General features: G+C 42.5%; 1 protein-coding gene across 1 annotated transcript; it reads right to left on the bottom strand.

Moving 5' to 3' along the window:
* Window positions 1-1,383: 1,383 nt before the first annotated feature.
* LOC109865976 (vesicular glutamate transporter 1) lies at window positions 1,384-23,508 on the bottom strand. Its single transcript, XM_020454491.2, has 13 exons — window positions 22,702-23,508; window positions 10,488-10,740; window positions 9,278-9,396; window positions 8,773-8,887; window positions 8,361-8,448; window positions 7,962-8,048; window positions 7,128-7,270; window positions 5,987-6,136; window positions 5,596-5,728; window positions 4,809-4,919; window positions 2,877-3,004; window positions 2,413-2,482; window positions 1,384-2,060 (listed from the first exon to the last, which is right to left on the bottom strand). The coding sequence occupies exons 1-13, from the start codon at window positions 22,761-22,763 to the stop codon at window positions 1,774-1,776; spliced, it is 1,746 nt and encodes a 581-aa protein (XP_020310080.1). The 5' UTR covers window positions 22,764-23,508; the 3' UTR covers window positions 1,384-1,773.
* Between the last annotated feature and the right edge of the window lie 307 nt (window positions 23,509-23,815).

Here is a 23,815-nt window from a genome sequence, read left to right as displayed (position 1 = left end):
TCAGAAATTATTCAGACACCTTCCCTTTTTACACATTTTGCTACGTTGCAGCCTCATTCTAATATGGATTAAATAAATAAAATCCTAATCAATCTACGCACAATACCCCATAATAACGAAGCAGGTTTTTAGAGATTTTAGAAAGTTTATAAAAAAACAAAAACTATTTACATAAGTATTCAGACCCTTTGTTATGAGACTCTAAATTGAGCTCAGCTGCATCCTGTTTCCATTGATCATCCTTGAGATGTTTCTACAACTTGACTGGAGTCCACCTGTGATAAATTAAATAGATTGAAAATCATTTGGAAAGGCACACACCTGTCTATATAAGGTCCCACAGTTGACAGTGCATGTCAGAGCAAAAACCATGAGGCCCGAAGGAATTATCCATAGAGCTCCGAGAAAGGATTGTGTCGAGGAACAGATCTGGGTAAGGGTACCAAAAAATTTCTGCAGCTTTGAAGGTGCCCAAGAACACAGTGGCCTCCATCATTCTTAAATGGAATACGTTTTGAACCAACAAGACTCTTCCTAGAGCTGGACGCCCGGCCAAACTGAGCAATCAGGGGACAATGTCCTTGGTCAGGGAGGTGGCCAAGAACCTGATGGTCATTCTGACAGAGCTCCAGAGTACCTCTGTGGAGATGGGAGAACCTTCCAGAAGAACAACCATCTCTGCAGCACTCCACCAATCAGGCCAGACGGAAGCCACTCCTCAGTAAAAGGCACATGACAGCCCTCTTGGAGTTTGCCAAAAGGCACCTAAAGGACTCTCAGACAAGATTCTCTGGTCTGATGAAACCAAGATTGAACTCTTGGCCTGAATGCCAAGCGTCACGTCTGGAGGAAACCTGGCACCATCCCTACGGTGATGCATGGTGGTGGTGGCAGCATCATGCTCTGGGGATGTTTTTCAGAGGCAGGGACTGGGAGGGAAAGATGAACGGAGCAAAGTACAGAGAGATCCTTGATGAAAACCTGCTCCGGAGCGCTCAGGACCACAGACTGGGGGGGGCGAAGGCAAACCTTCCAACAGGACAAAGACCCTAAGCACACAGCCAAGACAATGCAGAAGTGACTTTGGGACAAGTCTCTGAATGTCCTTGAGTGGTCCAGCCAGAGCCTGGACCTGAACCCGTTTTAAACATCTCTGGAGAGACCTGAAAATAGCTGTGTAGCGACATCTAACCTGACAGAGCTTGAGAGGATCTGCAGAGAAGAATGGGATAAACTCCCCAAATACAGGTGTGCCAAGCTTGTAGTGTCATACCCAAGATGACTCAAGGCTGTAATCGTTGCCAATAGTGCTTCAACAAAGTACTGAGTAAAGGGTCTGAATACTTATATAAAGTTTTATAATGGTCTGAATACTTATATAAGTTTTTTTTTTTTGAAATACATTTGCAAAAATGTCCAAAAACCTGTTTCTGCTTTGTCATCATGGGTTATTGTGTGGAGAATAATGAGGGGGGAAAACGATTTCTTCCATTTTAAAATAAGGCTGTAACGTAACAAAATGTTAAAAAGTCACGGTGTCTGAATACTTTCCGAATGCACTGTACAGACGCTTAGTACATGGCTCATCCTCTTTCCGCTGTTGTACGATCTGTTTCAGTTCTCTGTAAATAATACTTTGGTCCTCCCCTTCTTCCGCTCCTCACCCTCATCCCAACCACCCACCCCACCTCTTTCCAAGTTCCTGTGCCAAAAGGAAACAATCTACTCTTTCTGTCTGCTACCCCACTCTGTATCTCCTACCTGTAAGTCCCTCTATGTTAGCTCCCTGTCTTCCTCTCCTCCATATAGGTAGCTATTGGTTCCTGGTGGTTGTACTAACTCCTCAGTCTTATCCCAGTCCGAGACCCAGGTTCCTGCGCCTCCTCCGCCTCCGTTGGGATCCTGAGCTTGGATTGTTGCTCCGTAGCCTCCTTCTCCGCTAGTACGGTACAACTCCTCTGTCTCATTGGCCAGCTCATCCTCATCCAGAATTCCACACTTCTCAGTGCTAAGTTGCTCGGGCTCTGCCCACCACTGCTTTTCTCCGGAGGCAAAAAGTCCTAGAATACAAAAGATAAATGAAATCATTCTTCCCAAAACTATACTTACTTTGACTTGTCTCTAGATTATGCAGTTCAACTCTAAAGGGTTGCATGCCTAGTTAAATAAAGGTTAAATAAAAATAAATGAATTCAAATGAATATAAGAAATTAAAAAATTGGAACCAAACTTCATTATATGTTAATATTAGGACAATATGGAATACAATCATGCAAGAGCGAATATCAATACAATACACAATTGAAACACATTAATTTACTTCAGGGTCAATTCAAACAAGTGTTGCATCACTATACAGCTTCATTATGACGACAGGGGAGGGGGGGAAAAGAAAACAGACAGAATACATACCGTAGAATATAACACCCCCGTAATGAACGAGTGCAGCAATGAGAAACACATACTGCCACTCTTCCCGCGTCTAAGGCGGGAGAGGGAGGGAGAAAGATAAAGAGGAGTTTTATTGTCACATGCAGAAGTACAGTGAAATACCTAATGTGATTGATAGACGGCGGGATAAAGGCGGGATAAAGAGTGAGAGTGTGTGTGTGTGTGTGTGTGTGTGTGTGTGTGTGTGTGTGTGTGTGTGTGTGTGTGTGTGTGTGTGTGTGTGTGAGAGAGAGAGAGAAAATAAAAAGAGAATGAACGGGAGTGAGAGAAATAAACTAAAACAAGTGATAAAAGAGGGATGAATATTGAGTAAGAATGTGTATCTATTATCCCTCCATAGATAATGATGTATATGATGTGTGATGGTGGGTGTGCAGTAGGCAGTGTGCTGTATGGTGTAGGGTAGAAGCAAGGTCATTTCGTACCTTATGTTTGGTCATGGCACCAACAATGAGCGGGCACACCATGCCAGACAGAGTGCCCACCCCGTTGGAGATGCCCATGAGGATACTGGCATAGCGGGGAGCAATGTCCAGGTGGTTCACATTGAAGCCTAATGGGGAAACAGAGAGAAAGGTCACCAATAAATTGTTGTTGTCATTGTTGTTGTTGTCGTACCGACACAGACCATCAACTTTCAAGAAGTATGATATAATAGTAGCCAAACTCTACAGTATGTCAGATAGCAAAGACAATCCCCTAAATAACTGAGCTTGAGAGATTATGCAATTCTCTATGGACAATTCAAGGTTAGCTGTTCTGCTGACGGAGCTTATCCGTTTCTGTGAGGAGCTGGAGTGAACTCTCTGATCTGTTGTGTGATAAACCTGCCAAAACCTGTCCTGAGGAGAGAATAACAGAAGACCGAGAGGTAAGAGAACAATGTGGACACCTCTTCAAATGAGTGGATTCGACTATTTCAGCCACTCCCGTTGCTGACAGGTGTACAAAATCGAGCACACAGCCATGACATTTCCATAGACAAACGTTGGCAGTAGAATGGCCCGTACTGAAGAGCTCAGTGACTTTCAATGTGGCGCCTTCATAGGATGCCACCTTTCCAACAAATCAGTTTGTCACATTTCTGCCCTGCTAGAGCTGCCAAGGTCAACTGTAAGTGCTGTTATTGTGAAGTGGAAACGTCTAGGAGCAACAATGGCTCAGCCGCAAAGTGGTAGGCCACACAAGCTCACAGAACGGAACTGCCGAGTGCAGAAGCACGTAACGTGTAAAAATTGTCTTTCCTCGGTTGCAACAGTCTACCAAGTTCCAAACTGCCTTTGGAAGCAATGTCAGCACAAGAACTGTTCTTTAGGAGCTTTATGAAATTGGTTTCCATGGCCGAGCAGCCGCACACAAGCCTAAGATCACCATGCGCAATGCCAAGTGTCGGCTGGAGTGGTGTAAAGCTCGCCACCAAGCTCGCCGCCATCACCATCGGCAGTCCGACGGACAAATCTGGGTTTGCGGATGCCAGGAAAACGCTACCTGCCCCAATGCATAGTGCCAACTGTGCCTTCTTCTCCCCAATTTTGTGATATCCAATTGGTAGTTACAGTCTTGTCTCATCGCTGCAACTCCCATACGGACTCGGGAGAGGCGAAGGTCAAGAGCTGTGCGTCGTCCGAAACACAACCCAACCAAGCTGCACTGTTTCTTGATACAATGCCCACTTAACCCGGAAGCCAGCCACACCAATGTGTCGGAGGAAACACCATACACCTGGTGACCGTGTCAGCTTGCACTGCGCCCGGCCCACCACAGGAGTCGCTAGTGCGCGATGGGACAAGGACTTCCCTGCCGACCAAACCCTCCCCTAACCCGGACAACGCTGGGCAAATTGTGCGCCGCCCCATGGGTCTCCCGGTCGCGGCCGGCTGCGACAGAGCCTAGTAAAGGGAAATCTTAATGCTACAGCGTACAATAACATTGTAGACAATTCTGTGCTTCCAACTTTGTGACAAGAATTTTGGGAAGGCCCTTGCCCCTGTGCACAAAGCGAGGTCCATACAGAAATGGTTTGTCGAGATTGTTGTGGAAGAACTTGACTGGCCTGCACAGAGCCCTGACCTCAACCCCATCGAACACCTATGGGATGAATTGGAACGCCGAGCCAGGCCTAATCACCCAACGTCACTAATGCTCTTGTGGCTGAATGGAAGTCCCCGCAGCAATGTTCCGACATCTAGTGGAAGCCTTCCCAGAAGAGTGGAGGCTGTTTTAGCAGCAAAGGGGGGACCAACTCCATACTAATGCCTATTGATTTTGTAAGGAGATGTTTGACAAGCAGGTGTCCACATACTTTTGGCCATGTAGTGTATATGAGAGATATGTAAAGATAACCACCAAAGTCTCACCTGAAATAGCGAACCCACTGAAGCCCACAGCCAGAACCAAAAAGGTGATAGCCACAACTTTCGTATGAGAAAATCCGACCACTAGCAGCAGGGTGGCTTCCATTCCGAAACCTATCACGAGAAAGTTAAGACACATAAACAAATATGGAGGAAGTCAATAATCAAGGTAGCATTCTTTCAATACTCAGGTAAATGAACGGGGATAAAACAGCACACAAAGACAGTGGTGAAACTTGATAGAGGATATTCTTCTAGTTAAAAGGTATTGAGTGCAGTCTGCCCGAAATGTGGCTCTATGTGGTTCAGCTTCCCACAGTGATATAGATATGTATAAGCTTCTCATTCTCCTCACTCCTGTATTCTCTGCAGTTCAAAAATAGTTTACTGTGGCAAGCAATCCTGCGTTACTGTAAGTCATCATTTGCCTTATGCCGTGATCGTTTTCTCACGCACCGACCGGACACCATGGTTACCACAAGACGAGGTGTTGTATTTTCCAAGTAAATATCTCTCTTACATTTTTTGGGTGAAACTTTTTTTACCTTCTATTTTTCCTTCTAGCTGAGTTGTTTTGTTCATGTAAAAGTAGTCTTTGGTTATATATGACAAAACTGGCGCGAGCTGTCAACGAACGGCTGATACGAACAAACCAACAATCTTTCACGGTTCTTAAAAAGCAACACTTGATAGCTAATCACGAAATCAAAGACATGTCTTGCCCTGTCGCCTGCTTCTGCTTCCTCCTTCCTCCTCTTTTCCACCTTCTCTTTTCACCCTCCTCTCTTACCTCCGCAGTTCATCATCTTCCGGACGTTGGTGGTGCTCATGATTTTGTTTGTGCGCAGGTAGTCAGCCAGCTGGCCACCGATCGGCACGATGATGGTCATCACCAGATGGGGGAGAGCCGACACCAAGCCCACCTGGGATGAGAGGTGGAGGGGTGGACAAGGAGGTGGCCAGAGGGTGGAGGATATTTTTTTGTACTGTACAACAAATAAAAACCAGTCTTGGAGGAGCATAACAGTACTTGTTAGTAGTCCTCATAAGAAAAGCTAAAAAGGCCATTTGTGCACCCCGGGATCACACAACCCTGGGTTCACATAGGGCCACATAAAACCTGCACCAGCACAGTACTAGCTCTAGGCCAGATGTACATGGATATTCCTTGTCTTAGTCACCTTGCTGATCTCAAACCCAAACACTTCTTCAAAGTATGCAGGTTGGCTGATGAGGAGCAAGTAGAAGGTCCAGCTTCTACAGAAATTGGCCACGATGATGGCGTAGACTGGCATTGATGTGAAAAAGGCTCTCCAAGGTGTGTTCCATTTCTAGAAGGACCAGAAAACATTCAATTTACAGTAAGGAGGCAGGCAATAGTGCATGGTAAAATACAAATAAAACATTGAGTAGATACTGGACAGAATAGCGAATACAAGATACCGACATTAACATTTTTTGCGTATTATGACCAAATCATTCAAAAGTGTCTAAAATGTTTTGTGTATCTCAACAAAGTCACTTACAGATGAGTTGTAAATGATGTGAGAAAAATGCTACTATACATATGTAGGATCTTAATTTTGAGCCAGTTTGCTACAGCAGGAAAGTGATCCTGCAGCAACAGGAAGTGAATTATTATTATTATGTGGTCTATAATCAATGTACATTTTTTGTAGGGGTTGATATATCTTTTGTTAGGGCAAATCAAGTCTGAGATTTTAAAGTGGAAATTACAAACTTTAGAAGTCTTTTTAAACATTGAATACTCTACAAGCTTGCATTTCCTGTTGTGCAGGAAAATAATTCTCAGCAACAAAAGAGTGATCAAATTAAGATCCTACATCTGTAAATACCATGACTTGCATGGGATTTGTGCCATTTGTGCCATCATTTGGAAACAGTGCCAGGGAAACTAAACCAAAGCATGGATTGCTGTCATACTTTGTCCATAGATTGCTTACAGGGGTAAGGAGATCAACGTGTCATTTTGTAATTTGAGTGAACTATCACTTTACAGCTTTTGTAACAACCACCACATTGAGACCAGGGTTGATCGTGATCATCTTATCATGATTCCATTGTGTGTTCTAAAAGACACCATATCCCCTATATAGTGCACTACTTTTGGCCATAGCATGCCACTTCAGATGAAGACACTGTAAAAAAATATATATTAGTTTAAAGGCTCAAAACCCCTAAATCACATCGTCAGAACACAGCAACAAGGGGCCATGAAAAGTGGATCTGCAGAGGAAGAGAAACAAAGTGATGTTTAGCTTAGAAGCGAGGTAGTGGATGGTGGAATTGGTGTAGACTAACCGTAACAGGTGTAGAGTTAGCGGCTGACATTCCAATAGCCTCCTCAATGTATTTCCGCTCCTGTTCTGTGATGGTGGGGTGGGCTGCCGGGCTCTCGTACGACACCAGGATCCAAAAGAGATACCAGAAGATCCCAAAGCTGCCTGGGAGGTGGAAGGTAGAGTGAAACGAGTGTAAAACTAGGACAGACTGAGGTTCAGAGCTACAGTGCATACGTTTCACAACCAATTCATAAGCTTTTGTAGCATTTGCATACTTGAACTGAACTGAAGGATTGTTCACTTTTGCACCGCTAACCGATACAATCCATTTCCACTAGCATTGCTACATTCTCCCAAAATGCTAGCCAGGAGATTTAGGACTTTGCTCAGTACATAGATAACCAGGGTTGTGGTCAATTCCATTTCAATTCAGGAAGTACACTACAATTCAAACTCTCTTCAATGCTTTTCAATAAGGAAAAATGTGAATTTAAATTGGAGTTTGGTCCACATTTTGAATTGACTGGAGTTTAAATGGAATTGACCACAACCCTGCAGCGAACTTTTTAAAACGGTTTTGAGGAAACAACCACAGTCGAAGATAAGCTTAACTTCACATAAAAGTGAACTACACATGTAGGATCTTAATCTGAGCCAGTTCAAATTAATCTGAAATCAGTACAAATTTCAAAGTGAAAATTACAAACTTCAGAAGTCTTTTTAAACCTTAAATACACTGCAAGTTTAAAATGTCCTGCATTGCAGGAAAGTTATCCTGCAACAGGGTGATACAATTAATATCATACAACTGTATCACTTTAAGTGGTGAACAGTTATGACAGAGTTTACTAACCATAGACATAGAAAACAGATGACCACCCTGAATACTGGACTAGTACTCCAGCCAGTGGCATGGCTATCACAGCTCCTGCATAGGACCCTGAGATACAGAGGCAGAAACACTCAAACATGAGTGAGACAGAAAGGTCAGTCATATGGAAGTGCACATCAATAAACAACATTGCTTTGGAACTAGAACTACTATCTTGAGCAATCCGAGCATGATTATTAATGATTACAATGGTAGAAATAGTCAAAGTAGATGTTGAGATGGTTCCAGTCATATAGGATTATGGAGAATTAAGTCATCACATTAAATTATATTAATTGTAGTAGAGAGCACAACTGTGACCCTTTGTAGTGCCCAGACAAAGACAGGAGAGAGGATGATAGAAGAGTGAGTTGACCTCACCACAAAAGGCTGTCGTGGCCAATCGACTTCTTTCAAGAGGTGGGGCCCATTTTGCCCAGATACCGTGGCACGCTGGGTATGAAACACCCTGCGAGAGAAAGAATTACAGTTAAGTGACCAGGAACTTAAACTGATTGTTTTCTCTATGGTGAACTGGCCACTGACCATGTCATAATTTTTTATGATTTCTCTCTAATATGAAAATCTCCTAACATCCATGACATCACTTCCTGGTGCAAATCTTTCTCTCAAAGGGGTGTTTCAGGTGAAATGCACTCTACACGAGAAAAAAAACCTTCTCGTCATGTATGACACATGGCCAGTGACCAGTTCACCATAGAGAAAACAATCAGTTGTCAGCATAGTGAAATCTGATGTATGCTAAGGAAAGCCATGGAATGTAGCCAAGCACCTCCACGAGTCCTTGACATATCCTGACAAGGATAACACAGGCAATGTGAGTTCGTGCTGCCGAAGGGATCAACATATTCAGGCATGAGGTGGCCACTATGGCAAAGCCAAAGACTCTGCGTGATAGAGGAGAAAAAAGAGGGAATAGAATCAGATATGTACCTACACTCTTAGAAAAAAAAGGTGCTATCTAGAACCTTAAAGGGTTCTTTGGCTGTACCAATAGGAGAACCCTTTGAAGAACCCTTATTGGTTCCAGGTAGAACCCTTTTAGTTCCAGGTAAAAACCCTTTTGGGTTCCATGTAGAACCCTTTCCACAGAGGGTTCTACATGGAACCCAAGAGTGTTCTACCCGAAACCAAAAAGGGTCCTACCTAAAACCAAAAAGGGTTCTCTTATGGGGACAGCCAAAGAACCCTTTTGGAACCCTTTTTCCTAAGAGTGTTATTGAAATATTATGAAATATTCACAGCATATTATTCACATATAAGTATAAGCAGCTGACCTGTTGGCTGCAAATTTTTGACAGATGAATCCCCCGGGTATTTGGGTTACTATGTATCCCCAGAAAAATGACCCATGGATCATTCCAACCGTTTCTGGTTCCCAGTTGAACTGAGCTTTCTATGGAGAGATGGAGAGAGTGAGAAAAAATGAAAGGAGAGTTCAAGGCAAAGAAATGGGAAGGAAAAAAATACATGTGAGATCGCTAAACCAAAGTAGGCGACCCTTAAATGGTAATCATTAATCAAAGCCTTATCAACCCAATAAAAGACAAAGTTGACAATCAAACTATTTAATTGCGATAGATGAACGTTTTCACTAGCTGTAACAATAATCTTTTAGCTAGTGCAACATGGCATGCGTCTTGTGTTTGCTGGTCAATAAGGTCATTATCATTATCCATTTAGGAGAAGGAGGTAAAGCCAAACCAACCAGATTGGTCCAACTCTCTGACTCTTAGAGAGCATACAATACCATCACTGACAATAAGGATTCAGTCTCCCAAAAAGTCACACATATCACTCATGGAAACAAAGGTGCTACCTAGAACCATAAAGGGTTCTTTGGCTTGTCCCTGTAGGAGAACCATTGTGCTCACCTTGTGCTGGGGACAATAAAAGGCTACTCTAAAATGTTCAGTTTTGTCACACAACACAATGCCACAGATATCTCAAGTTTTGAGGGAGCATGCAACTGGCATGTTGACTGCAGGAATGTCCACCACAACTGTTGCCAGAGAACTGAATGTTCAATTATCTACTGTAAGCCTCCTCCAACATCGTTTTAGAGAATTTGTCAGTACATCCAGCAGGCCTCATAACCGCAGACTATGTGTAACCACGCCAGCCCAGGGCCACCACATCCGGCTTCTTCACCTGTGGGATCGTCTGAGACCAGCCACCTGGACAGCTGATGAAATTGAGGAGTATTTATGTCTATAATAAAGCCCTTTTATGGGGAAAAACTCATTCTGATTGGCTGGGCCTGGCTCCCCAGTGGGTGGGCCTGTTCCCCTCCAGGCCCAACCATGGCTGCGCCCCTTCCCAGTCATGTGAAATCCATAGATTAGGGCCTATTAAATGTATTTTAATTGACTGATTTCCTTATAGGAACTATAACTCAGTAAAATGGTTGAAATTGTTGCATGTTGCGTTTATCTTTTTGTTCAGTATAGAACACTACCAGTCCTCAAATAATCCTTTTGGACTCACCACAAGGATTGGTTTGTCGCCCTTGTAGATGGTTTGGTTGTTGACCATGCTGACGATGGCCACGCCCAAGTTGCATCGGATGCCAAAAGAGATGCAGAAGCCCAGGCCGGAAAGGATGGCGATGATATAGCGCCGTGGCAGGCCGAAGCAGGTGCAGTCCACCACGGGCATTTCCTTCTCCTCCACGATAACTGCCTGGCCCTCATCGGTGAGCTCGATGGTCTCGCCATTTTCCTGCCGCTTCTCTAGGATTCTGAGAACAAAGAGGAGAGAATATATACTGTATTTATAGAGACCGTTGGCTTGTGACTTACAGCGATAGCTGTAACATACAGACGGCAAAGAGACATGATTCAGCAACATTGCACAGTCGAACATTTTGCTGATATTAATTGAAAGTATTTGGAGACATATGTTACATTTACAAGTTACTGCCAAAATAAAGGAAACACCTACATAAAGTGTGTTAATAGGGCATTGGGGGCACCACGAGCCGCCAGAGCAGCTTCAACATGCCTTTGCATATATGCCTTTGCGGCACCATTCTTCCACGACAAAGTCCATAATTTGGTGTCACAGGCACCGCTCCTGGCTTGAGATCTGGTTATTGAGATGACCATGGCATATGGTTTCCATCGTTTTCATGCTCAACAAATCATTCAGTGACCACTCGTGCCCTGTTGATGGGGGCATTGTCATCCTAAGTGAGCACAGCCATGGTAGCCAAAATAATGGGCAACTGGGGCTGCCCAGCATTTTTATAGATGGCATGATGGTTAATTACTTAGGAATTGCTAAGAAACCACACCTGTGTGGAAGCACCTGCTTTCATTGTACTTTGTACCCTCATTTACTCAAGTGCTTCCTTTATTTTGGCAGTTACCTGCATGTTCTTGTTAGCATCAGTCTGAGGTATGATTGTGTAGGTGTGTGTGTGTGTGTGTGTGTCTCCCATGCATTAGTTATGCAAGTTATTTTGCATGGCATTAAACGTCCATGAGGTTGTATTCATTGCTAATGTATTTTAATGGCTATGCTTGACAACACAAACATATTTCCATTGTGGAAAAATCAAGACTCATCCAAGACTGAGACTTTCCTTCCTGTAAACCTCTTTAAAAAATGTCAACCACCTCTGGGCACTTCAATGTCACCTTGGCCAAGCCATGGCTTGCAGTGATTATTTTTTTTTTTTCTTATATATTTTTTGCTGACATGGCCAGTCTGACAGGCCTGGCTGGCAGGCTGTGGTAGAGTAGAGCCAAAACCATAAGGTGAAAACAGTACTTGTCTCTTTGGCAGAACTCAAGCCCCACCCCGCTCTCTCCTGCTTTCTCCCGACTCATCCAGCTCACTGAGCAAACATGCTAACGACCTGTGCCAGCCTCCAGTCTGGGAAACATCAAATATGTATTCAGCCGAGGCACATCATCCATTAAGCATGAGATCTGCCCGGCCCCAGTGCGAGGCTGTACCTCTGCTGCAAGGCCAGGGAATATGGGGAGATGTGGGGGAGACTGAGGTTTCACATGCCCCTGCTTTATTTACATTCTGGTCATACGTTTTTAATAATCAAGTGATTAGGTGGAAGGAGAGCCATTGGTTAAGAGCAGACTGTAGGAAGCGGTAGAACACTAAACTGTCAATCAGTCAGTGGTGAAGCCAGCATTGTTTGAACTGTAAAGTTGACCGTTTCTCGTCTGAGGAATCAGACTATTGGCTTTGTATATATTTTAGCTAGTTGGGTATAGTTCTTGGGAATGGTAAAAAATGGGTACTGCCTTGAACCACACTGTGATTTGATATGTTATACATTTTTTTTGCCCAGACCTTTTCATCCCACCAAAAATCTCACTTTTGTAATTTTACAGACGTATCAGAAACAACTTAATATGAAGTGGAAGGAGGAAACTGCTGTTTGAGGTAAAAAGCTTCACAAGAAACAGGGAAAGGTGATGCTTAGACGGGATGTCTCGCAAATAGAGTCTCTGAAAACGGTACAGAAGACATTTTTTGATACATTTGTCCATTTCAAGAAAAAAGTATTTATCATACTGGGTCAATATTCTGATATCCTTACCTACCAGAAACTTGACCAGAATTTCAGAACCACCAGGGCAATATCTCCCGAGACAGACTACCCAGGTCCTGTCAAACCCATGATAAATCAAGCTAGGGTAATCTACTGACAGTGTCACCAAAGCAGTATGTAGACCAATGTCACAATGGCATAGCGATCTGTCACACAGCAGCACTGTCACTGGGCACAAGGTGTGTGTCTGTCACCCCATCAACATGCAAGGCCATTTTAGAAGGTGAGCTTCCTATGTGGAGGCTTGAGAATGATGCGAGGGTAAAATAGACATGTCCTCTAATACACCTTTGAGAGCAAACTTTATACCATATTTGGCATCAAACTATAGTTCACAAACTGTGCATTGCGGCAAGTCGAAAACGGCTGTGGTATGCGGAACCTGTGTACGCCAACACATGGGAGGAAGCAACATCCACAAGACGGGTGCCACTACGGTAACCTGGCTGACTCGTCCCACGTGACTTACGTCGAGGGAGAGCCGTGACACGCTGGTCTGGACCGGAAGCCGTTTGATAATGCAATAGTCGCTCCGAAATTGAGGGGACGTATTGATTAGTTCTCTCAAATGTTTTTGGATTTGAAAATCCAACAGTTGTAATGGAAGGGGACAGCGCTCAGGGGCTGTCCATGGCTGTGCGTGTGGGTTCGAGTGAGAACGAGACGAAGGAGAACCAACCAGTAAAAGCACAGCATCCTTCATTATCGACGCATTGTGCCGACAACATCAAAACAGTCTTTCCAGACACTGAAGTCAGGAGGACTTTTGAATTTGGTATCAGCCAGACTACCACTACGGTGCCTTTACCAACAGCAGTTCACACAAGCAATGACTCCAACATTCTTCAACATTGATGAAGTATTAATGACTTTCGCTGACGATTAATTATTTATATCTCCTCCTATTTCTGTCTTAGTGGGCCTCTCTTTCTTTCTATTCCTCCTGTCCCTCGTTCATCTTTTTTTGGGTCTGGTCTCAGTCCCTGCCTCCCATCCTCAATTCCCTCTCCTCTCACATTGTCACACCCATCTTGCACGACTGTTCTTCTAACACCAATTCCCCCCTTCTGCGTCTTGAGAAATCACTCCCTGTCTGAACAGGAGAGCACACAGAAGGACACATCTGTGCAGGTGAAACAATGTCCTTTTGATACCTGTCAGGTGTTTATGAAATGTGTTCAAGGGGGAAACGTGCTCAACACTACTGTCTTGCAAATAACCGCGAGGAGCCAACTGTCCCATAGTAATGAAGTAGAAGACAGGCCAGAGCTCACTTGATATCATTGCAGCAGATGCTTAGATTTTTTCAAATGCATTTCCTTTTCTGTCTCAACTTCCGGTTGCCTTCGCCTGGCCCCGAGACGTATAGCCATTTAAACCCTTGGCTCTTCACTAACTCCTCTCGTTTTGACTCTCTAAATAATATCACACAAACCAAACAGAATGATACGTACCTGTGTAGTAAATGTGGGTGTCTTTCTGCACAAAACTCTTTTGAGACATATTACAGGAGAGGAAATGAAATAGAGGTCAATGACTCTGAATAGTTGTTCACTGGTTTGTCCCAATGAGTATACCAGGTTCTCTCCAACTTAATCTCTTAATTCATTCGTCAAGGACACTGACGTGAGGATAGTTCAGCGTTGCAGTTCAGAGTTCAATCAACAGGTTAAGATGATTGAAGAATCAGTTGTAATGTACATGAAGAGTAGGACTAGATCTGGGAAGCAACTAGAATGGGAATTATTTTCAAGATAACGTACCACCTGAATATGACCCTCTTGATATGAGGTTGCAGACTACTGAATACACAAAGGAATAGTTAAGTCAATTGTTGAGAAAAATGTGAAATGGCATAGGAAAACCTTTCGCCACAGAGCTGAGGGCATTGGAACTCTCTCTTGAACAATACGATCATAGAATTAAAAATACATCTCTATGAATACAATAACCAAACATCTTATTCTCTCAACAATCCACACACTGTACTGGGCCAAAATGAGCTTAAGAAACATTCAGTAATGTTTTATTTGGTTTATGAAAACTCTGCTCTAAACTCACAATAGATGGCTGATTGGTGACTGATAATATTTTGTGGAAATGACATGACATCACATGGTCAAAAACACTGGCTACTTCCCACTGGGCACAGACATCAATTCAACATCTATTCCACGTTGGTTCAAGGGAATTTAATTGAAATGACGTGGAAACAACTTTGATTCAATCAGTGTGTTGTGTTAATAAGACAAACTATACCGCAGACACAAGTTAATCTGCAGAAAATTTCCCAGAGTATTATCACCATGTGGGCAAGGGACTCAGCCTTAATCAATTGAATTGCATTCAGCAGCTAAATGTGATATTGTTAAGACCCCAATGCTTGACAAAACAGGTGGATCTAACTATATACTCTCTGCCTTGGGGACAATGTCAACCAAATGTCATTATGCAACTGTTTATACAATGTTTTGTAAATTACGAATTATGACATGGATTGGTTATATCAAATTAGGGGCACTGCACTTGAGTTGCTATTTTACTACAAGATGAGACACTCTCTCACCCTTTCTAAAAGTTCTGAAAACAAAGATACTGTAGTTCTAGGCAAAAGCCTCCATTTAATGCCACCTCTTTGTGTTTGAAACTTGCAGAGAGCAATGTCAGGTTAATTAAAGGAACATTCCACCCAAAAACGATCTTTTGGTATTTGTTTCATTAGTCCATGGTTGACATAGTCTAAAATGTTTTGTTTGTCAGCAATCAAGTTTTCAAGATATGTCAACTTTCTAAATACAGACATCATCCCTGTATGATGCATTTTGCATTATAGGAAAAATGCATCAGTACAATCAAAATGAATTTAATAAGTCTGGCAAACTAAAACATAAATGTATATGGAGAACTATTGCTATGGCGTAGTAAATGTCACAGAAATGCACGCATGACAACTACAACTTTATATTGATACGCATATGCTCGTTAACCTAGCCACAAACAAACACCTCTGGGAAACACCTCCGCGCACGCACGTGCTGAGGACGTGAGGGTTTACCGGACACTATCGCGTAAGGCAATAGCCTACAGTAATCCTGAGTTTAAATGCTTTTGGAAGGGACAATGACGAGTTATCGAAAGGGGCGGACCTGGAGAGGTGTAGGCTACTGAAAGAAAGAGAGGGGGAGAGAGAGAGAGAGAGAGAGAGAGAGAGAGAGAGAGAGAGAGAGAGATTGTAAATACAACCCATATTTATGTTGATTTATTTTCCCTTTTGTACCTCAAGTATTTGCAGATTGTTACAACACTGTACATAGCCAAAATATGACATTTCAAAATGTCTCTATTTCTTTGAAACTTTTTTTAAAAGTGTACTGTTTAGACCTACAGTTTATTTCACTTTTGTTAATTATCCATTTCACTTGCTTTGGCAATATAAACGTTTCCCATGCTAATAGAGCCCTTTGAATTGAATTGAAGTGAGAAAGAGAGAGATAGAGCGAGAGAGAGAGAGAGAGAGAGAGAGAGAGAGGGGTATATGGTGATTGGGATTTATGTGGGCCAACAGCTTGGAGGGGGAGGGTTATTTCGGGAGAGGATTTGTGTGTTTAGACACATCTTAAAATCCAGAGAAAAAGAGAGACCGCAAACTCTTTGCCCTCCGATATCTATCCAATGTTTCTGAAGATTCATCATACCTTTTTTTGCATCGTAGGCGCGCCAAACAAACACTATGTTCCCTTTTGAAAGACGTGTCTTTCACATTTCTTGAGCAGAGTAGCCAGCTCTCGCAAGTGGTCACACTGCATCTCACTAGGCAAATTAGCTGCTGATCTAACTTTCATTTTATGTAGGCCTAGGCTAATTCCACATGCTTTTTTTGTATTTAGTTTTTATTTAGCCTTTATGTAACTAGGCAAGTCTGTTAAGAACAAATTCTTATTTACAATGACGGCCTACTTTTACAATGTGACAGTACTTAGCTGACCAGCTGGACACAATAGGCTATACACTGGGTGGACAAAACATTAGGAACACAGTGCCTTTTTATTAAGTGCCTTTGAACGGGGTATGGTAGTAGGTGCCAGGTGCACTGGTTTAAGTGTGTCAAGAACTGCAACGCTGCTGTTTTTTTTTCACTCAACAGTTTCCTGTGTGTTTTAAGTATGGTCCACCACCAAAGGACATCCAGCCAACTTGAATCCCTGTGCAACACTTTCGACACCTTGAAGAGTCAAATGCCCCAACGAATTGAGGCTGTTCTGGGGGCAAAAGTGGGTGCAACTCAATATTAGGAAGGTGTTCCTAATGTTTTGTACACTCAGTGTATACCGTTCTTTTGCACACAAAAAATACCTAAAATGCATGCAAACTCTGGGCACAAAGCCACATAGAGATCAGCTTGTTGTACCCCCTGTATTTAGCCTTGTTATTGTTATTTTATTGTGTTGCTTTTTTTTTTAACTTTAGTTTATTTAGTAAATATTTTCATAACTCGTTTTTTAAAACTGCATTGTTGGTTAAGGGCTTGTAAAGTAAGCATTTCCACCTGTTGTATTAGGCGCGTGTGACAAATCAAATTGGATTTGATTTGTTATCGTGTCATTACAGTAAAATAACCATGATTATTGGGGGGTAAAATATGAACCAAGCATAAACTTAAATGAAACTTCATGTCTCCTCCTTCATAAAGTTCTAAAAACGAAGATACAGTAGTTCTAGGCTATAGCCTCCATTTAATGCCACCTCGTTATGTTTGAAACTTGCAAAGAGCAATACGACTGGGCACACCACGTCATTTCAACGTGGATAATTGGATAATATTTGGTTGAGACGTTGATCAATGAGATTGCAACCTACAGTTGTGGCCAAAGGTCTTGAGAATGACACAAATATTCATTTTCACAAAATCTGCTGCCTCAGTTTGTATGATGGCAATTTGCATATACTCCAGAATGTTGTGAAAAGTGATCAGATGAATTGCAATTAATTGCAAAGTCCCTCTTTGCCATGCAAATTAACTGAATCCCCCAAAAACATTTCCACTGCATTTCAGCCATGCAACAAAAGAACCAGCTGACATCATGTCAGTGATTCTCTCGTTAACACAGGTGTGAGTTTTGACGAGGACAAGGCTGGAGATCACTCTCTCATGCTGATTGAGTTCAGATAACAGACTGAAAGTTTCAGAAGGAGGGTGGTGCTTGGAATCATTGTTCTTCCTCTGTCAACCATGGTTACCTGCAAGGATACACCTGCCGTCATCATTGCTTTGCACAAAAAGGGCTTCACAGGCAAGGATATTGCTGCCAGTAAGATTGCACCTAAATCAACCATTTATCAGATCATCCAGAACTTCAAGGAGAGTGGTTCAATTGTTGTGAAGAAGGCTTTTGGGCGCCCAAGAAAGTCCAGCAAGCGCCAGGAATGTCTCCTAAAGTTGATTCAGCTGAGGGATCGGGGCACCACCAGTACAGAGCTTGCTCAGGAATGACAGCAGGCAGGTGTGAGTGCATCTGCACGCACAGTGAGGCAAAGACTTTTGGAGGATGGCCTGGTGTCAAGAAGGGCAGCAAAGAAGCCACTTCTCTCTAGGAAAAACATAGAGGACAGACTGATATTCTGCAAAAGGTACAGGGATTGGACTGCTGAGGACTGGGGTAAAGTATTTTTCTCTGATGAATCCCCTTTCCGATTGTTTGGGGCATCCGGAAAAAAGACAAGGTGAGCGCTACCATCAGTCCTGTGTCATGCCAACAGTAAAGCATCCTGAGACCATTCATGTGTGGGGCTGCTTCTCAGCCAAGGGAGTGGGCTCACTCACAATTTTGCCCAAGAACACAGTCATAAATAAAGAATGGTACCAACACATCCTCAGAGAGCAACTTCTCCCAACCATCCAGGAACAGTTTGGTGATAAACAATTCCTTTTCCACCATGATGAAGCACTTTGCCATAAGGTAAAAGTGATAACAAAGTGGCTCGGGGAACAAAACATAGATATTTTGGGTCCATGGCCAGGAAACTCCCCAGACCTTAATCCCATTGAGAACTTGTGGTCAATCCTCAAGAGGCGGGTGGACAAACAAAACCCCACAAATTCTGACAAACTCCAAGCATTGATTATGCAAGAATGGGCTGCCATCAGTGGCCCAGATGTTAATTGACAGCATGCCAGGGCGGATTGCAGGTCTTGAAAAAGAAGGGTCAACACTGCAAATATTGACTCTGCATCAACTTCATGTAATTGTCAATAAAAGCCATTGACACTTATGAAATGCTTGTAATTATACCTCAGTATTCCATAGTAACATCTGACAAAAATATCTAAAGACACTGAGGCAGCACACTTTGTGAAAATTTATATTTGTGTCCTTCTCAAAACTTTTGGCCACGACTGTATATTCAACCACTTCAAAAGACAGCCAAAAGTTAGTTGAATTTCCAATGTGTTATCAGTATGCTTTCAAACATCTAAAATCTGAACCAAATTCCAATGGATAAACCATGTCCGATTTGTCACCCAAATGCCTAACACTGCACTTTCAACGACTTAAAAGCAAAGCAAAGTTCAAATTGGAATACAGTAATTCTAGGCTATAGCCTCCATTTAATGCCACCTCTTTTGCTCTCTGCAAGTTTCAAACACAAAGAGGTGGCATTAAATGGAGGCTATAGCGTAGAACTACAGTATCTTTGTTTTTAAAACTTTTAGAAAGGTGAGAGAGTGTCTCATCTTGTAGTAAGGCCAGCATCCCGGAGTTGCCTCTTCACTGTTGACGTTGAGACTGGTGATTTGCGGGTACTATTTAATGAAGCTGCCAGTTGAGGACTTGTGAAGCGTCTGTTTCTCGTCTGTTTCTCAAACCGCTCTTCTTTCTATTCTGGTTAGAGACAGTTTGCTCTGTTCTGTGAAGGGAGAAGTACACAGCATTGTACGAGATCTTCAGTTCCTTGGCAATTTCTCGTATGAAATAGTCTCCAATAACCATTTCTCAGAACAAGAATAGACTGACGAGTTTCAGAAGAAAGTTCTTTGTTTCTGGCCCTTTTGAGCCTGTTTCAACCCACAAAATGTACGCCTACGTAGATATTCCATTTAAAAAAATCTGCCGTTTCCAGCTACAATAGTCATTTACATCATTAACAATGTCAACACTGTATTTCTGATCATTTAGATGTTATTTTGATGGCTTTTCTTTCAAAAACAAGGACATTTCTAAGTGACCCCAAACTTTTGAACGGTAGTATATATTCACTACATGGCCAAAAAGTATGTGGACACCTGTTCGTTGAACATTTCCTTCCAAAATCATGGGCATTAATAAGGAGTTGGTCCTCCCTTTGCCGTTACATCAGCCTCCACTCTTCTGGGAAGGCTTTCCACTAGATGTTGGAACATTGCTGCGGAGACTTTCTTCCATTCAGCCACAAGAGCATTAGCAAGGTCGGGCACTGATGTTGGGCGAATAGGCCTGGCTCGCAGTCGGCGTTCCAATTCATCCCAAAGGTGTTAGATGGAGTTGAGGTCAGGGTTCTGTCCAGGCCAGTAAAGTTCGTCCACACCGTTCTCGACAAACCATTTCTGCATGGACCTCGCTTTGTGCACGGGGGCATTGTCATGCTGAAACTGGAAAGGGCCTTCCCCAAATCGTTGCCACAAAGTTGGAAGCACTGAATCGTCTACAATGTCATTGCATGCTGTAGTGCAGGGGTAGGTGATTCCAGTCCTTGAGGGCTTGATTGGTGTCACAGTTTTGCCCCTGCCCCAGCTTACATACCTGACTCCAATAATCACCTAATCATGATCTTCAGTTTAGAATGCAATTTGATTAATCAGCTGTGTTTGCTAGGGATGGAGAAAATGTGTGACACCAATCAGGCCCTCGATGACTGGAGTTTCCCACCCCTGCTGTAGTGTTAAGATTTCCACTCACTGGAACTAAAGGGCCTAGCCTGAACCATGAAAAACAGCCCCAGACCATTATTTATCCTCCACCCAACTTTACAGTTGGCACTGCATTGGCGAAGGTAGTGTTCTCCTGGCATCTGCACAACTCAGATTCGTCCATTGGACTGCCAGATAGGGAAGCGTGATTCCTCACTCCAGATAATGCGTTTCTGCTACTCCATAGTCTAATTGGGTCGAGCTTTACAACACTCAAGCCAACTATTGGCATTGCGCATGGTGATCTTAGTGTGCAGCTGCTTCGGCCATGGAAATTATTGTGCTGACGTTGTTTCAAGAGGCAGTTTGGAACTCGGTAGTGAGTGTTGCAACCGAGGACAGACAATTTTCACACGCTGCGCGCTTCAGCACTCGGCAGTCTTGTTCTGTAAGCTTGTGTGGCCTACCACTTTGCGGTGGAGCCATTGTTGCTCCTAGCCTTTTCCAACAGCACTTACAGTTGACCGAGGCAGCTCTAGCAGGGAAGAAATTTTACTAACTGACTTGTTGGAAAGGTGGCATCCTATGACGGTGCCACATTGAAAGTCACAGAGCTCTTCAGTACGGGCCATTTTATTTCCAATGTTTGTCAATGGAGATTACATGGCTGTGTGCTCGATTTTATACACCTGCCATCAACGGGTGTGGCTGAAATAGCCGAATCCATGAATTTGAAGCGGTATGTTCAATGGCTAAGGGGTGTTATTAAGCATGATGCAACTCGGAGTGGATACAGTCATTATCTGTGGTATATTGGCCATATACCACAAACCCCTGAGGTGCCTTATTGCTATTTTAAACTGGTTGCCAACGGAATTAGATGTTTTTTTTTCATTTTCATATCCGTCTGATATATTATGGCTTTCAGCCAATCAGCATTCAGAGCTCAAACCATCCAGTTTATAATCATGTTTAGATCATCATGGTATATCTATATCTATAAAATCATTTACATGTCATATTAGAATAAACTAATGTTGGCTATTCGGCCTCTTCATCTATCCATCCCATCACAAGCTGAGTTGAGGCTAACTTCTTTATTTAGGTTCGGCATACAGAAAAAGTCCGTGAACTCGAAGATACTGTAGGTTAAAATCTAGCCTTTAGGGAAACTTTTTGAGGTAAGACCTATCTATAGACTTTAGAATGGACGGAAAAGAAAATGTCTCAAGTTAACAGGTAAAAGTGAGGACATTCCCACATCGATATTAATAGGGCCTGAATTAAGTTAATCTAGTTAGCTATATTTCAAATCAAATCCAATTGTATTCGTCATATGCTTCGTAAACAACAGGTGTAAACTAACAAGGAAATGTTTACTTATGGGTAATTTTCCAGCAATGCAGAGTTAAAGATACATAATAAAATACAATAATAATAACAGAAATAGTGACACGAGGACTAAATACACAGTGATTTACGAATAAATATAACGAGTAAAAATAACATGGCTAATACAGGGAGTACCAGTACCGAGTCTATGTGCAAGGGTACGAGGTAATTGAGGTAGCTATGTATCTCTTTGCAATGTCCTTGCTCTGACATTTGACATAGAACAGAAGCTATACATTTACACACGATGAAAAATCTAATATTTTCTATTAGAGCAACCATAAACCTTTTTGAAATTAACAATTTAACATGAAAGATAATCAAATAACCCACATTAAAAACAGTTGGCTACTCGTAAAATACATCCCTGAACATAAATAAAAATGTAGGCTAGGCCTATCGTTCATCTTACTCAGAGTTGTCTCAAATGTTTAAAAAAAATGTTTTTACGAAATTGACAGAAACGCCAAATTGATCATTGCAAGCAGATGTTTCGTCAGGTCAACCAACCCCGCTCAGGCCTTTGGGCATCTTGATATTCCCTAGCCTACAGCCAAATTTGTCTACCGGCCGGCCCACCGGTTCCTTTTTAGCCAAAAGTGCAGATAAAAGTAATCCCTGATCTTTTACAGCGCTTAATAGGCCTAGGTTACTTGAATATACATATATTTAAACTCTATATAAACTCTAAATGCATGCCGGACGGGATGACAAGTGACTATTTTGTAATAAAAAATCAAGACCGCGCTAATCTGGATTTCACGCGCTACGATAACAAAGTAGGCTACACAATTTGCACCAATAAACCACACAGAAAAAGTAATAAAGCTTTTGTTTTAACTTACTTGTGTAATTTTCCGAGGGTCTGGCCCGCGACGATTTTAAACCTATCTGGTCGTATCTCCATCCTTGCGACTCCAGTCTCCGACCGATTTGCTGTCCGCGCGCACTCCCGCTTGAGCGCGCAGCCCTATTCACTATCACCTTCTCTCTCCGCCCTTAACCTCTCACTCACATACCATTAAACCTTGCTTCCCTTTATCAACTCGCTGGTCCACCCCCTATGCTGGTCCACCTCCTATTCTGGTCCTCCTTTTTGTGATTATTTTAGCCCAATTCAACCCAACGTGAGCAAGGAGTAGAAATTCAAGAAAAAAGTACAAAAACTTCCCATGCCTACATTTTACAAAATCGAGATTAGAAAATACGTTGTTTTAGCAGTGTTTAGCAATTAAAAAATAACTTCTCAAACAAATCCAAATGTGTATCTCGAATGAATGATCGCGCGCTGTTTGGCCGCCGCGAGTGTCACTATCCATGGTGCTGAAACCAGATTACTGACCTCAAGACTAATCTGCCCGATTGTGTGTAGCGAGTATCTGTCATTTCCTTTCCAGAAGCCTGGCGTCTTAAGTAGCCTGGCTATTCTCGTACCACACTGAATGACGGTCATTAGATTAGTCTATACAGACACACATGTAGCCTACTGGAAAAACAGGTAATTTAGGGCCAGAGTGGTCGCCTGAGTTTAGACGTGAGTAAAGGTATAACCACTATCTTGAGTAAACTCACTTAACTCACTTAAGGAGACATACATACCGTGGCTGTTTGAGTTCTGTTTGTTGCCACAATAACTGTAAGACCACAAAAATGGATGCGCTCTGATCCTGCCATATTATCAGTAGTACTATTGGATTTTATTTTAGGCTATTTTGTTTTGATTGAATAGATGAGATTCTTATTAATATTTTAATTCCTGCCATCACTGATGTCTTTATCATAAAATAACCCTACAGTACCACAAGTATCACCAGTAGCTAGGTGTTCTAGCACCTACTGGCTTGAATATGACATGACATGTAATCTACAGTAGACTACTCATCTATGACCATAGTACTGCAGACAAAATAAATGCAGTTCTTGAATTTCAGAATTTCCAAAAACCATAGGATCACAGGA

Source organism: Oncorhynchus kisutch, linkage group LG20 (genome assembly GCF_002021735.2).
Source record: "Oncorhynchus kisutch isolate 150728-3 linkage group LG20, Okis_V2, whole genome shotgun sequence".
Taxonomy (NCBI): Eukaryota; Metazoa; Chordata; class Actinopteri; order Salmoniformes; family Salmonidae; genus Oncorhynchus; species Oncorhynchus kisutch.
The sequence above is the reverse complement of the archived record's forward strand: the minus strand, read 5'-3'. Positions and strand labels throughout refer to the sequence as shown.

What these genes read in the sequence shown, in the direction of transcription:
- LOC109865976 (XM_020454491.2), bottom strand. Translation starts at nt 22,763, where the DNA reads ATGGAGATACGACCAGATAGGTTTAAAATCGTCGCGGGCCAGACCCTC. An exon ending in GCGACAAACCAATCCTTGTG is followed by an intron (nt 9,397 to 10,487) that starts GTGAGTCCAAAA and finishes ATCTCTCCATAG; the next exon opens with AAAGCTCAGTTCAACTGGGA. An exon ending in CGGGGGTGTTATATTCTACG is followed by an intron (nt 2,061 to 2,412) that starts GTATGTATTCTG and finishes TTTGTATTCTAG; the next exon opens with GACTTTTTGCCTCCGGAGAA.